The 16,366-nt window shown below is 34.1% G+C and overlaps 1 protein-coding gene across 6 annotated transcripts in view; it reads right to left on the bottom strand.

Moving 5' to 3' along the window:
• Nucleotides 1-8,325, bottom strand: part of LOC109848223 (histone-lysine N-methyltransferase EZ3) — a 22,562-nt gene extending 14,237 nt beyond the window's left edge. For 3 of the 6 annotated variants that reach the window (XM_020417627.1, XM_020417628.1, XM_020417624.1), the window contains exons 1-10: nucleotides 8,125-8,325; nucleotides 7,997-8,021; nucleotides 5,485-5,566; nucleotides 5,290-5,391; nucleotides 4,887-5,209; nucleotides 4,160-4,321; nucleotides 1,649-1,733; nucleotides 1,380-1,535; nucleotides 1,251-1,298; nucleotides 1,096-1,167 (exon numbers count right to left, since the gene is read on the bottom strand). In XM_020417627.1, coding sequence (XP_020273216.1) covers nucleotides 1,096-1,167; nucleotides 1,251-1,298; nucleotides 1,380-1,535; nucleotides 1,649-1,733; nucleotides 4,160-4,321; nucleotides 4,887-5,209; nucleotides 5,290-5,391; nucleotides 5,485-5,532 — 996 coding nt within the window. In that variant the 5' untranslated portion in view covers nucleotides 5,533-5,566; nucleotides 7,997-8,021; nucleotides 8,125-8,325. The remainder of the gene's footprint in view (nucleotides 1-1,095; nucleotides 1,168-1,250; nucleotides 1,299-1,379; nucleotides 1,536-1,648; nucleotides 1,734-4,159; nucleotides 4,322-4,886; nucleotides 5,210-5,289; nucleotides 5,392-5,484; nucleotides 5,567-7,996; nucleotides 8,022-8,124) is intronic. The other 3 variants (XM_020417625.1, XM_020417626.1, XM_020417629.1) reach the window with 3 other exon arrangements.

Here is a 16,366-nt window from a genome sequence, read left to right on the forward strand (position 1 = left end):
AAAGCTCAGTCCGACCCCCTCCCACACCCACCCAACACACCAACCCAAACCCTTCTCTCCTCTCCTATCTCTCCAACTCCTGCATTCCTGATAGCCCACCCCACTCCCAACCTAAGCCATTCTTCTAATCTCTCTATTTTCATGTGAAAAAAAATGCAGAAGTTTATAATTGTCTTTTCCATTAGTTTCTGCATTTAGCACTTATTATCTACTTTCTTTTTCGTTTCTACCTTTCCACCTTTTCAGCTACATTTTGCTTTTTTTTGGCTACCTTGTTAAAATATAGTGACTAAAAGAAAACAAAAGCTGATAAAAGTAAAAGGTAACCAACAAGAGAGGAAAAAAGTACTTTTTGTCAAAAGGTAGCAAACGAAGTATTAAAAAAAAGCTAACAAAAACACGAAAAACAGTCAACAAGAGAGAAAACTAGTATTTCTCTTTAAAAGGTAGCTAAGAAAAATAAAAGGTAGTCAACAAGAGAAAGATAGTCTTTCTTGGTAAAAGGTGAAGTGAAGTCTTTCCTGGTAAAAGGTAGGCAATAAGTGAGAACTGTAGGTTATAACCTATAAGATAGAAACTTTAGATTAAAGATAGATAATAAAGAGAAGAGATGCTGATAACTATAAAAAGTATAAACTTCATATTTTGGGTCGGGTGAGAGGGAGGAAGGGAGGTGGGGTAGGATGCCACAAGTGGCAGGTGGGTGAGTGAGAGGAATATACAGGAGGGAGATGGGATTGAAGGGTGGGAAATGCATGGATGGGTTGGTGGGAGAGATGAGAGAAAAAAGAGAGAATAGACAGAAGACAAGGATAGTACCGGAATTTTTAAGTGATGCATAAAGGGGGTGGATGGAAGCTCTAAATAGAGAGTTTTTATTCCTGACTAGTCAACTGGGAGGGCAACACTTAGATTCATATTGTTATGGGGTGGAAGCCTTTTCCCCTTATTATTAAAATAAAGTTAACAAGATTCAAAATTGACTACCAATAAGAATGCCTCTGAAGTTAATAATTAGAGATGTGCTTCTAACCATGAGATTCTTCTCTCTCTTTTTACTCTTAAGAGTTAATAACTGAGCATGAAGAATTGTACCTTGAGGTAGCAATGGTCACCACACGGGTTCCTGTTTTCTTCAAGCTCGAATACATAAGACTGCTTTTCAGTCTGTCATGTAAAAAAGCTTCTATTAAACTGGTAAAGAATTCTCATCCCTTAAAAATAAAAAGTCCCTAAAAATACAGACTCACTGGGATAATCAGGCTTTGGGAACAACCATGAAGGCGACAGTCAAAGACCTGTTAATAATTAATACCAGAGATAAAGCAGTAGAGGCATCTTAATGTAAGTAAAAGAACACCAAGAATGATAGAATGTACCAAGCAACGTCGGCAAAAGAGGTTATCAAAGGAATCTAAAGCTGCACTGAGTGTCTTATCAAAAAATGTTCTACCCTCAGGCATCAAACTGCCAGAAGCTTCTGAATTGTTCTCATCCTTTTGCTGATACTTGTTCATGAGCATTTCATATCTCCCCTGCAAATTAGGAATATATAAAACTTTAGATATTAAAACAATAGCATCTTCAAATTGAAGAAATATAGATATTAAAATTCAGTACTCATAGACATCCATGTTGATTTAAATACCTCAATTTCAGAATATGTAGCTTCAACAGACTGACTTAAAATATCTAGAACTTCTGAACTCAACCCATGCTCCTGAAGGGTCTCCCTGCAATATTGATCAGGTTTAATTAAAACTATTTCCCAATTTTGGATGACAAGAAGAAGAAGAATTTCCCAATTTTGGATGACAACAACAAGAAGAAGAAGAAGAAGAAGAAGAAGAAGAAGGTCATCATTACAACATCAATATTCAAATACAAATTTTAGTAAAATTACTAAAATTTGTCACAGGCAGTTGCCACTTGCAAGAGCATTAGCTCAATGATCAACAAATGAAGATAAAGAAGAAAAGATCCTCCAAACCGGACAGATGTCATCTTCTAATCAGTTAGCAAGTTTGCTGACCAAGTCTTGGAAACACCATGGGTTCAGTTTATTTGTAACAAGTTGAACAGGAAAAGACATATATGCTCCAATTTGAAGGAAAATTTCAAGGGATATATTAGATGTTTAAGGACGAAGGTGTAAAAAAATAATATAATAAGAAGAGAGATACAATAGTCGTATCATCAATTCTACTCAATTTTGATTCTTCTCAAACAAGTTTATACTGCTGTTTCCTCTCCTGGTTAAAATGAAAAAGAAAACTCCAAACTTGTACTAAAAATTATTCTGGATATTTCCTGTTTCATAAATTCTGCTCATTTTATCACCTACAAAAGATAAAAAATGTCATAGAGACCATCTTCCAGCACCAGTATGCATTATAAACTTCTTCAGTTCTATTCACCTCCTGATCGAACCATCTAGATCCATAGCGATTTGGCAATTGCAGACTTCAACAAATAGAAATCTGGACCTATTAGACACTTATACAGAACCAACAAGATTAATATGTTTATCATATTACTGGTGAAAGAAGGGGCAAATAGGTATCAACTGATTCGCCCTGCAATTAGCAAGCCCGATATATAGAATAACGCCAAAAGGATTTGACTCTTCTCATATGCATGGCAACCACTAACTATAAGCTTTTTTTCCCCTTCAATTATAGGACGAGAAGTCTGTTAGTTTTTAATCTTTGACATGGTCCTATATCTGTTATCTACTTCTTTGCAGTTAATACTTAATAAACTGGTCACTAAGATTTCTTGTTCATCCATTAGTACAAACTATCAACCTAATAACTATTCACAGGCCCATTGAAATAACTGGGGTATACAAACCTACAATCATATTTTTATTCTATTTTGAAAGTAAATGAGTGCAACCTGTATTTATCCTGGTGGATTCACCAAACCAACTATATGAATAGTTATATTAAAGAGCTGAAAATAGGAAGAAAATAAATGAACAAAGAAAACGTGAAATGGGGGAAAGGGAAGTGTGGAGAACAAGAGAAAAAAACCTTCATCTTTGCTCTTTCCTGAACCTATAGATCGTGTAAGCATCCTTTTTTCTCTAATCTCCTTCACATATTGTTCGTAGTTAGACATTTGAATAATTTATCATACATGTTATCAAAATTATCAAGTATGCTTTAATTATTAGTGAGTTCTTATTTCGTAGTGCTATTGTCAAAAGAAATAAGTTAACCTTTTTCCTTATTTAATTCTTGATATATTGAGTTAAGAAAAGAAAAGTTAGAATAGACATTTTTTTTATGTCCATACTTTTCTATTACCTTTGACCTTGCACAATTAATTATGATGTTATTTCTTTAAAAAAATTTATTTTCTTATTTTATTAGTGAAGTTTAGATGTCTCATAGTTTTTATCATAAAATTTTTGAATCCCCTAAACAGATCTCTAACTCAACCACTGACCTACATACAAGCATATATGCTTATTACCAAATGAAATACTTTTTCATCTATATGTACACATAGACACACAAATACATAAATGAATGATGAACCATTGAAATCCAGAATCAATAAGGAAAATTAGTGGAATAAGATAGGAGTAAAAGCAAATGACATTTAACTATCACATGAACAATTATATAACATGACAAATGCAAGATGTTGCAATTAGCTCAGTAAATTTGATTTCAATAATAGAATGAATAAAATTCTGGTACTTCTAATGTAGTAGGGTGATGAATTACCAAGTTCTACAACGATAGAAGAAAAAAATACATGAATGATTAAATGTTCTTACTATGCCATGTTTTCAACTTCTAATGTAACTTTTTTCCTTATGAAGTTATTACAAGCTTTAAAGCCAAAAAAACTCTATATACATGAAGAGGAAAGCAGGCTGCACTGTATCACGAAAAACAACATTTAAAATTCAACATAAGATCGCTATAAGATTCTTTAGCAACAATTGCCTCCAATTATCATTATTCATCGCCAGACGATATAAGAATTTAACCAAAAGGACCCACTTAAGACAAGATTAGTCAATATATAATTTTCAATTCACTGTCAAAAATGCCTATCCATTGCTTCATTTGCTAGAAGATTTTCATTATCACTGGTTTTCATTCAGGGAAAAAATATAGTGAATGACTAAAAGTGTACTTACCACAAAATCAGATCTTCACCTTCGGAAAATTCATGCTTTTCTTCCTCTGGTTCAGCAATCTCTTCGTCACTATCACTACATATTAGTGTTTCACTGCCATTTGGATCGTAGTAAATTCTCCTCCTCCCAACAACTGACTGATCCTCAACCATTCTTTGATTTCTGTGATGTGTATGTTGAGGTTGAGGATAAATTTAAGAGAGAAGGGAAGATGCGTTAAAATAGAAATTGTTGTAAGCAAAAACTATGAAATTTGATGAACAAAGAATTGCACATAGAAAACAATGTATAAGCTTGGCTTAATCTCTTGAAGTGAAGTCACCAGTTTCCTAGTGAAAAATCAGTAATGAAAATTATCCCTTGAGCATCAGTAATGAAAAAACAACTACAACTGTGGACACTCCATTTTATTAGAACATACCCATCAATATAAACAAAGTCCAGGCTGTATAAATAGATAAATAGATAGATGTAATTCGCTTATTTGTCTGTCTATTTTGAGGTTATGTTTAAAAATGTGCATGTTGATCGTATTGCCCTAATCGATCAAAAACTTTACTTGTTCGGGGATCAAAAAAATTCCATGGAAATTGACATGCTTCATTAGCTGCTAGTAAGCAAGCAATTAGAAGTTCCTCCTACAATGCATCTGTCGTAACTGAAAAAGTTCTACAAACATAAAGTTCCAACCTTATTTTCAGCATAAAGATTAACAGACTGAACTCACTTATCCAGGAAAATCCATGTGGTATAAGGTGAAATCTTCTCCACATAAGGAAGCTTGACAAGTTTAACAACACTCCTCCCGCCTCCATTGTTCCCATACACCAATGAAGCCGCCGATGACAACATCTCCTCCTGACAATTGAAGATCTCCATCTCTCCAAACTCTTTAGAACAGTCCCATCCATTAATCTTACAAAGAGGACTCGCCAATCTAAAGGAGAGATAATTCTCCTTCTCTTTCTCCACCACCAATCTTTTTGATGCCCAATCAAAGAGCCGGGCAGTATGACCCTTTAGATTCCTCTTGTTTTCTTCAAGTTTTTCCTATAGAGGAAGCCATTGTGGATTGGTTAGCAGTTGAGCCTTTGAGAGATCTAAAGGGGAGGTAGGGTTTAAAATTTTACTTTAATTGAGATTGACCGGGAGGCCTGTATTTGCTTTTTTAATCGGGAAATGGTGAATAATATACGGGATATCTTCTCCTTCTCTTGATCATCTTCGAGCCTCTGAGAATGGTAAAAGAGTTAGAGAGGGGCAGATATTTGAGATGAGTCTTTAAAAAGGAAAAGAAAATTTGAGGGGCAGTTGCAAAATCTAACCTTTGATCGGCTCGAAGAAGAATCAGAGGCTTTGGAGGAAGAAGTCATGGCTGCGGTTCTGAAGAGGGAGATACCCGAAGTTCTGTGAGTTTTGAGAAGATTGATTCAGATTTTTCTTATCTCTATTAGGTTTTTTTTCAATATTGCCCTCCAAATCAAATGCGTTTTAAAAAATAAAAACTCTAATCAATGTATTATCAATTTTACCCCTCAAATTTTGATCATCCCTCAATACTACCCCCGTCTTAGTTAGCATTAAAGTTGTATCAATTTTAGAATACAATTACCTCTAAGTTGTAGTGAAACAAGTACGAATACAGATATGAGTGCGGGTACAGGGGACAGAAAATTAGTAAACTGTAGGGTACGGGGACACGGATAAAATTAATAATTAGCATGAAATAATTATTGTTTCTCAATTAATTAATTAGAATTAAAATTCATATCAAATTTTCAAGTTTCTTTTACTATGTTGATTATTATAAATTGGATATTAGCTGTTTTCGAAGTAGCCACTCAAATGATCATTGTAAATGATAATTTCGAACTTGGATATGGACTAAAACAAGCCCAATCTATGTCTAACGAGTTTCAAGAAATAGATATAAATTGTGGGATATATGTCCAAGAAGTGTATGACAAGTGTAAGGTGTTTAAATTAAACCATATATTATATAGTTAAGTACATGTCTGAAAAAATGTGTGCGAGAAGTTTCCATGGAGTTTCAGTATGGGTACATGTCAGGTACATTGAGCTACTTTTTACCCCTGCCTAAATATAAGAACGGAGAATCTTGTTTCCCTTCTTTGTGGAGTTCATAAATTAGAGAAGTCTTTATAATTTAGACGGAAAATATTATAGCAAAATTGGACATGGCGCCTAAACGGAGATGGAATGTGCTATACGAATACAGACATAAAGAAATCAAATATTTTCTCAAGTTCTTTTGATGCAATAGATTCTAGCAACAACCAATCTCTACTATATGGCATCCTCTCTGATTATTATCGAGTCATGTTAACAATATACATATCTCCTGCAACCTTGTTCTCCCAAAGAAGAACCCTCCCTGACAACATTCTTCCTTGTTCCTTTCATCCATTGCAAGTTCTCCCCATCTCAACTTCCCTCGGCATACAAAAAAGCTAAGTTCCAATTTTCTCCAATATCTTAATATTGTACGCTTCATTGTTTTAGTTGTTGCTAGAATTAGCGAAGGAAAAGGGTAGACACGGCAAGGAGAGAAGACATAGAGCTGGGCTAGATGTCCACTGATAATCAGAGAGAGCAGTCGAGTAAGATGGTGGAAGAAAGGATGGAAAAGTTTAAACAGAGAGAGACAGATACTTAATATTATACACTTAATTATTTTTAGTTTTTAATAATTAACCTAAGGATAAATTAGACATTTTTGAAAACTTTTAACAAAATATTCCATTTTATTTCCTAACTGTTAAAATGAGGGGTAAAATTCAAGGACAACCACAATTTGAGGGGTAAAGATTGATACATTGATTTGAGAGGCAATTTTAAAAATACGTATGATGGAGGGTATATATATTAAAATACCCATGTGGTGTTAAATATTAAACCACATGTAGTCCGAAATTGGTGTCAAAGAGTATGCATGCACATGTTACTTGTCAAATAATTTGATCCTAGTGAAATTCCTTTTCCCCACATAATACATTCAACAAAATAACATACACCAAATTAAACGACAAAGTTTCCCTTTACAAATTTACCCTGCCATATTTCTTCCATTGAACTTATTTAGCAACAAAAATGAAATTAATTTATTATGGACAAAATTTTGAAATACACCAACTTTCAGCTAACTTGATAAGCGAAATAGAGCAAAAAATATTTTACTAGCAAAATAGACCAACTTTCAGCTAGTTGTGCTGATGTGGCTGGAAGTTAATCTAGTTTGCTAATTACATATTACTTTGGTATGTTTTACTGATAAAATGTCAAAGCTGGTCTATTCCAAAAAAAAAAATCCTTTTGGTTGGGGGGGATTAGGTATTGAGTATGCACTATACAGTGTTGGATTGGTAAAGCAATAGAATTTGTTGTCATTTATAGACCCACAATAAATTTTGTTTTGTGGTTGGATGTTTCTCCTTGATTTGTAGCCCTTTCTATTAGCTATAATTTAAAGAAACTACAATGGAATAAGGAATTCTACATTCTTTCCCATGTCTTTTGCTCAAGTAATTTCCATGTTGATTTACCGTAGATTTACTGAGTCTATGGTTTGACATAAACAAATCGAATGAAACGTTTAAGCTGTAATGTTTCTGTAGTTTTATTTATAGAAAATGTATTATGCCACAAATTTGTGTTCCGTTGATGCAAAAGCAACAAATGGATTGGAAAGATTTCTTTTTATGAGGTATTATTGCTTTTTTATGTTCTTATTTTCTTTTTTCCTCTTTTTTTTTTTTGGGATGCTCTACAACAATTTGCTGCAACCAAGTTAATATTTGTGTGAGAAAGAACCCTAACCTAGAAGCTGAATCGAATCTTCTTGCTGCAAAACAAAACAAAGGGGGGAAAGGAAATTTTAACACTAGAATAAGAAAATAATAGGAAAAATTACAGGTGAGGGTTTAGGGTTTCAGAGAGAAGCTAACCCTCTCGAGATCTAGGGCGCGTGATGGTCGTAGGCTGAGGAAAAGAAATCTAGGGCACCTGAATGGATTTGGAACTCAATTTCGTCGAATCTGCAATTTGAGGCTTTAATCCAATTTTTTTTTAGCTCAATTTTCGTCATCAATTGTGGGAAACAGAGGTGGGGAATTCCCTGGCTAACAAGGAAAAGATTCCCCCCGATCGAGAATTAGATGTTTTTAGGGTTTTTTTGCTTATTAACCCCAGAGTTTATATCCACTTACGTCGAAACCCTCGTAGTTCTATGCGTTCTTGTAACCCAAAATACGTAGTTAAAACTTTTTAAAGGGTTGTTCTACAGGACCCTAATCCATAGGACCAGGAGGGGAAAGGTGAGCTGTCACCTCCTGGTTGCATGATCTACTGTTCATGAACAGTAGATCATGCAACCAGGAGGTGACAGCTCACCTGTCCCCTCCTGGTCCCATGGATTTGGGGTCCCCATGGAATTTTTCCTTTTTAAATTCAACATATAGACTCCAAAGTGAACGGCTACAGAGGCGTGTAGCTATACGCCCTATGCTATGTGGCTATGCACTTTTTTTAAAATTTTTGACAACCACTTTCATATTTTTATTAGGCATTCTTTCAAAATATAAAATAGCAAATAAAAAGCTTTCAATGTATATCTAATATCTACTAATCAAGAGCCTACAATATAGGGCAACCACTTTCAAAATTTAATACTAGCTTTTTCCTCCTAGTATTAAATTGGCTAGAGCAACTGAAATTGGAGTTAGATTATGTATTCTCAAGCTCTTGGTCAAGGTCAAGCTCAAGTATGAGTACGGAAGAAGCAAACTAATGGTTCAATGGGACGGAAAACCCTCATTTAAACAAATTAACCACATTATAGCCAAATCAAGATTTTGAACCCATTAAATAGCACTATGCACAAAGAGAATTTCTGCAAAATTTTGAAGAGTCATCCCCTCCCTCACATGAATAAAGAAAAAAGAGGGAAAACAAAGTTCTTTTTTTAGGTTGGTTGTGTTTGTTTTTTCTCTCTCTCCTTTCAGTTACTCTGCCATAATGTTGTATGTGTGGAGTTATGTGACTCAATTTGGCAAGAATTTTGGCTCCGCTCAAAATATAGGCTAACTTGTTGCTGTAATCTATGTAATATACGAAATTGTCGCCGAAATAAGGAAATATAACAATGTGTCATTAAGGGTCAACAAAATATACTAATCTGTTAATTTTGCCAATACAAATAGTATAGTTACATACTGTATATGCATAGCCACATAGCATAGGGCGTATAGCTACACGCCTCTGTAGCCGTTCACTTTGGAGTCTATATGTTGAATTTAAAAAGGAAAAATTCCATGGGGACCCCAAATCCATGGGACCAGGAGGGGACAGGTGAGCTGTCACCTCCTGGTTGCATGATCTACTGTTCATGAACAGTAGATCATGCAACCAGGAGGTGACAGCTCACCTGTCCCCTCCTGGTCCCATGGATTTGGGGTCCCCATGGAATTTTTCCTTTTTAAATTCAACATATAGACTCCAAAGTGAACGGCTACAGAGGCGTGTAGCTATACGCCCTATGCTATGTGGCTATGCATATACAGTATGTAACTATACTATTTGTATTGGCAAAATTAACAGATTAGTATATTTTGTTGACCCTTAATGACACATTGTTATATTTCCTTATTTCGGCGACAATTTCGTATATTACATAGATTACAGCAACAAGTTAGCCTATATTTTGAGCGGAGCCAAAATTCTTGCCAAATTGAGTCACATAACTCCACACATACAACATTATGGCAGAGTAACTGAAAGGAGAGAGAGAAAAAACAAACACAACCAACCTAAAAAAAGAACTTTGTTTTCCCTCTTTTTTCTTTATTCATGTGAGGGAGGGGATGACTCTTCAAAATTTTGCAGAAATTCTCTTTGTGCATAGTGCTATTTAATGGGTTCAAAATCTTGATTTGGCTATAATGTGGTTAATTTGTTTAAATGAGGGTTTTCCGTCCCATTGAACCATTAGTTTGCTTCTTCCGTACTCATACTTGAGCTTGACCTTGACCAAGAGCTTGAGAATACATAATCTAACTCCAATTTCAGTTGCTCTAGCCAATTTAATACTAGGAGGAAAAAGCTAGTATTAAATTTTGAAAGTGGTTGCCCTATATTGTAGGCTCTTGATTAGTAGATATTAGATATACATTGAAAGCTTTTTATTTGCTATTTTATATTTTGAAAGAATGCCTAATAAAAATATGAAAGTGGTTGTCAAAAATTTTAAAAAAAGAAAAAGAGTTGAAAAATTAATTCGATCTCAACAAGGAGCTCTTGATAAATTTGTTTTTAGTAATAAAGATAATGTTACATCAACTTCAACAGAAGAAGAAAGAATAGATGAACCTTTAGATTTTTTACTTGAGAATGAATTAGAATAATATGCTAAGAATTTAGGACAAAATAATGATATTAACGATAATAATATTCAAGGAGAAAAAGCTAGTACTCCAAATTTTAATGAAGAATATAAAGAAGATTCACATGAGGATGAGGGCCAAGAAAATAATTTAGAGATGAATGAGATATCGAATTCAATTTTATCAATATTTATGATCTTGGACAATGGAAATGTATTTATCAAAATTTTATAGATCTAATAGTTGAAACATGTCCAATTAAACATGAAGAAGTAGATTTTCATAAAGATGAAAATAATAGACACTTTTCTACATCATATTACATTAAAAATTATCAAATGGAGAAAAACATGAAAGAATGTGGTTAGTTTACTCAAAAGATTTAGATAGAGTTTATTGTTTTTATTGCAAATTATTTACTTTAAAATCTAATACAAGTCAGTTAGTTAGCGAAGGTACTAGGGATTGGAAAAATCTTGGATATAAAATTAAAAATCATGAAACAAGTCATGAACATATCACTAATATGTGTAAATGGGTAGATTTATATAGAAGTAAGATTACAAAAAAATAGGACAATAGATAAAAACATTCAAGAACAAATTAATAAAGAAAAAGAACACTGGAAAAAAGTTTTGCTAAGACTTATTGCTATAGTAAAACATCTCTCAAAAAATAATCTTGCATTTCGAGGAACAAAACAAAAGATATACGAAAAAAATAATGGAAACTTTTAAGCTTAGTTGAAATGATAGCGGAATTTGATCCCATAATGCAAGAACATGTTAAACATATTCAAGAAGGTGAAATTCAAAATCATTATCTTAGTCATAAAATGCAAAATGAACTAATAGAGTTGCTAGCTTCTGAAATTAAAAAAATGATCATTAAAAAAATAAAAGAAGCAAATTAAAAAAATGATCATTAAAAAAATAAAAGAAGCAAAATATTTTTCAGTTATCCTTGATTGTACTCCAAATGCAAGTCATCAAGTGTTAGACCCTAGAGGGGGGTGATTAGGGTCTTATGCTAATCTAATCCGATTAAATGCTAAATAAAAATTAATTAATAAGTTATGTTGATCAATTTGTTCTTGCAAGAAGATATATGATATGGATATGAGCAAAAAGGATGAAAAGAATATACGCTAAGCAAAACACAAACACACGATATGTTCACGAGGTTCGGTCCCCACGACCTACGTCCCCGCTCCTCACCTCGAGGAGATATCCACTATCACAATCCGGTTTGGAAGCCGGAACTTCTACACACTCGGTTTACAAGATCACCGAAAACTCTCACACTACACAAACACTATGCAATTACACTTTACACACTAAGTGTAGGAATCTAGCTCGTGTCCTCCTCCTCAAGTGCTCGATTACAACCTCTCCCTAGGTTCGTCAATCGACGCCACTCCTATTGGATTTGACCCCGTCTCTCGCCTCACACTTCTCTCGGTGTACAAGTGTATTACAAGTGATTCTCACAAATAAAAGTTAAATACAATGATTTGTTCTCAAATAACAAGTGAGAACACAATGAAGCTCACACTCACTAAATCACACCCCACAACCCAATATATGACGTATGAAATTGCTACAAGCTCAAATAGGGTGTGTGTGATAATATGAGTATAAACAATTTCTAACTCAATTAACAAACTAGCAATAAATGATGATATGAAAATCAAAAATACATTTGCTAGAGAATAGAGTTAGGAAAACTTCTCTATGAATCACAAAGAGAGGATGAAGAAGATTGAGGGTGAATCCTTCAATTTGCAAGTAAGCTTTCTCCTTTGTAAACAAACACCAAACCCAAACTTGAGAATATGCAAACTTTTAAACACTTGAAAAATTCTTGTTAAAAACCTTTTAGTTGATTGGAAATAGTTAATGCACATGAGTATTTATAGGCTTGAAGAAAACAGCCCAAAAATCCAACCAAAACCCTTTAAAACATTAAAATAAACAAAGCTGGAAACAAGCCGTTACTGTGCCAACGGCTATATATAAGTCGACTTATCAGGTTACGCAAGTCGACTTGATAGAAGGAAAAACAGCTGCAGAAAGAGAGATTATAAGTCGACTTATTACAAGTCGACTTACTGTTAAAAACAAGTCGACTTAGCAGAGGATAAATGCATATTCCAAGCTAGTTCATAAGTCGACTTATCAGACCTGATAAGTCGACTTATGAACATGCACAGACACTGTGCATGTCCAAAATCTGACTTTTGAAGGCTCTTTAAAAATAGTAAACAATTTCCAAAAAATGTAAAATATTGGGAAAAGTTTATAATCATACATACAAACATGTTGGAAAAAGAATTTTCAATTTGCATTTATAATTTGTGAAAAACACTGTATTCTGCAAAAGCACTAAAATACGTATATATGAAAAACATGTGATTTTTATTTTTGACTCAAAATAAGTTTTGAAAACTGATGGAATATTTATATGGACATAATAAAAGTTGTTTATGATGTAAATATAGTCCAAAACTTATTTTGCATAAAAACACGAAAATCACAAATATGTATGTGTGTGTATATTTGAGCTTATAGAGTTAACACACATTATATAAACCCTAAACAAATTTACCCAAGCTATGAGATCTTCAATATGCTCAACTTGGTACACATGCGGATGAAGCTTGAACTTGATCTTTAACTTTGAATTGTGCATTACTTCACTCCACTATTCCGCCAACCTCCTCTTGATATGATCGTTGAAGCGCAATCCATCCAACCTCCAACTACATTGTTTGTCTAGAATACCTAATAAGAAACATAACCACTAGACAAACAATATTAAGAATTGTTTGTAATCATCAAAACAAGATTAGAAGATGTAGGCTCATGACATGAGACCTAACATCAAGAACAAATGACTCTTATTTTAAGATGTGTTGATACTTCAACAAGTCCAATAAAGATTGAAGAATACTTTTTAGAGTTCTAAAAGTAGATGATACTTCGGGAAAGGGCCTTGTTGATGAACTTTTAAATATTTTGAAAAAGTATGAACTTGATGTTAAAGAAATAAGAGGGCAAGGTTATGATAATGGATCTGATATAAAAGAAAAACACAATGGAGTACAAAAGAGGCTATTAGATATAAATCATAGAGCATTCTACACACCATGTGGTTGTCATAATTTAAATTTAGTCTTATATGATATAGCTAATTCATGTCCTTGAGCTATTTATTTTTTTGGAGTGTTGCAATGTATATACTCATTGTTTGCTTTCTCTACTAAACGATAGAAATTTTTGAAGATAATGGATGCAAGTTCTCCGTTAAATATTTATCTCAAACTAGATGGGAAAGTCGGATTAAAAGTGTTAAAGCAATAAAATTTCAAGCTCCAAAATATAAGAGATGCTTTAATTCAATTAGCAGAAGTTAGTGAAGATCCAAAGATAAAAAATAAAGCTAATAGTTTAGCAACTTATGAGATTGAAAATTTTAAATTCTTATTAGCTATGAATATTTGGTATGACATATTGTTTGCCGTTAATTCAGTTAGTAAAATCTTACAATCTAAAGATATGCATATTGATATTGCCATAGATCAATTAAAGGGTCTTATTGTATATTTAAAAAATTATAGACAAAATGGTTTTATGTCATCTTTGAATTCAACTAAAGAACTTGCTAATGAAATGAACGTACAACCTATATTTCGTGAAAAACGTAAAATTCATAGAAAAAACAATTTGATGAAAATATTGGTAATGAAATAATATTTAACACTGAAGAATCTTTTCGTATTGAATATTTTTTATACATAGTTGATAAATCGCTTGGCTCAATTGAAAGTAGGTTTGAACAATTTAAAATATATGAAAAAAATTTGGCTTTTTGTTCGATTTGAAAAAATTAAAAGCTTTAGATGATATTGAATTGAAAGAATATTGTCTTAATCTCAAAAATGCACTAAAACATGATGAACATTTAGATATTAATGGACTTGATTTGTTTTCAGAATTGAGAGTGCTTAGGAAAATTTTAAAAATTGAGATTAATAGTCCAATTAAAATGTTGAACTATATAAAGTGGTTAGATTCTTTTCCAAATACTTGTATTTCTTATCGTGTACTATTGACTATACCCGTAACGGTTGCTTTCACTAAAAAAAGTTTTTCAAAATTAAAATTACTAAAACGCCCACACTTTAAAATTAAAATTAGAGGAGGTTGAGCGGAGCCTGAGGAGCTTGGGGTTGGGGAAGATGAGAGAGAGGATCAGAGGAGATTTAGAAATTCAGAGAATCAGATTTTAGAGAAGGCGGCGGAAGGGAGATTGATTTTGGATGTAGGGTTAGGGTTTAGCTTATAATTGGTGGGTGAGCCTTACCCAACTTGAGGCCCAAGGCAGAGGCCTTAGCTGCCTTATGCTAGGGTCGGCCCTGCTCACACCCCACACACATACGCACACCCGCGCATAAGCACACCCAACACATGCACTCCCCACGCATTGTAAGCCAGCATACCTCCGTACGCGCGCGCATCCCCACGCGTACACACACGTCCCACCCAAACAGGCGCACAATAGCATACACACATGCACGCGAATTACATCCTCACATGATGCGCCTAGCTCCCACGCACACACCAACGACGATGCACACGCACCCACTCACATGCATGCCCAAACACGCGGGGCACATCCACACTCGCGTACACCCACATATGCACAAACGCCCACGCATGAACAAACGCTTACCATCAGAAAGAGGATGGGAAATCCAAGGAAATGAGTTAATGTTATGGTTTCTTGTTCGGTACTTTAAACGCTAATATCAACATGGGTTAGGGTCATTACTCATTAGCTTGTCTTCTTATGGCCAGGGAACAAGGCTTTGTGTGTTTCCAAAATCCCATTATAGTACCCTTCAACCTGGAGGGGATTTCCTCCTATGACGCCTCTAAAATTACATGATTGAGCGACATTATGGATGATCCGCTCCGTTGAACTTGATCTACATATTCTAAAACCCCAACACACCAAGTTTGGGGTGAATCCGTCGTCGTTTGACCCTCCATCGAGCCATGTGAAAAGTTCTATTCATTCAAAACCGTTAAAATTGATACGAGTGGATGAAAGGTCAAACGACGACGGGTTCACCCCAAAATTGGTGTGTTGGGGTTTTAGAATATGTAGATCAAGTTCAACGGAGCGGATCATCCACAATGGCGCTCAATTATGTGATTTTAGAGGCGTCAAGGAGGAAATCTCCTCCTATGACAAGGATACCTATTAATCTCTATATTCACAATTGAATTTTTTTTTCTTTTTTTTATTAATTTGAGCTCTCTCAGTACACATGCAATTGTTTGCTAGACATCTCAGATGTAATTCTTTATAATCACATGTTCATGTGAGTACTTTAGAGCTGGCCTATATGTTTGTTCTAAATGTAGCTATACATACACCTTATACCCTTTTGAAAGGAAACTTGTAACCAAATGCAGCAAGGCCATTACTTGAAGGTCATATAATAGCTTCTTCTTCTTTTTTCTTTTCTTTTTTTGCATTTAGTCTTTAATTTCATTAATGTAAACTAAAGCGCATCTAACTAGATAATAACAAAAAGTTGGAAGGAAGTTGAGATTTAGCTTGCACATGACTCCATCAAGGATATTGCTAGGTTCTCAGAAAATGATTTTGAAATCCTTTTTCATTTATTTGCAAGTAAGCGTGTTAGTCGACTTCCAACAGGGCATCTACGAGAACTTTATCTCGCTTCTAATAGACACACATAATGGGAGATTTGCGCATCGGGGTGTCTGTTTTCTAA

The sequence above is a fragment of the Asparagus officinalis genome, chromosome 7 (assembly GCF_001876935.1).
Source record: "Asparagus officinalis chromosome 7, Aspof.V1, whole genome shotgun sequence".
Classification (NCBI taxonomy): Eukaryota; Viridiplantae; Streptophyta; class Magnoliopsida; order Asparagales; family Asparagaceae; genus Asparagus; species Asparagus officinalis.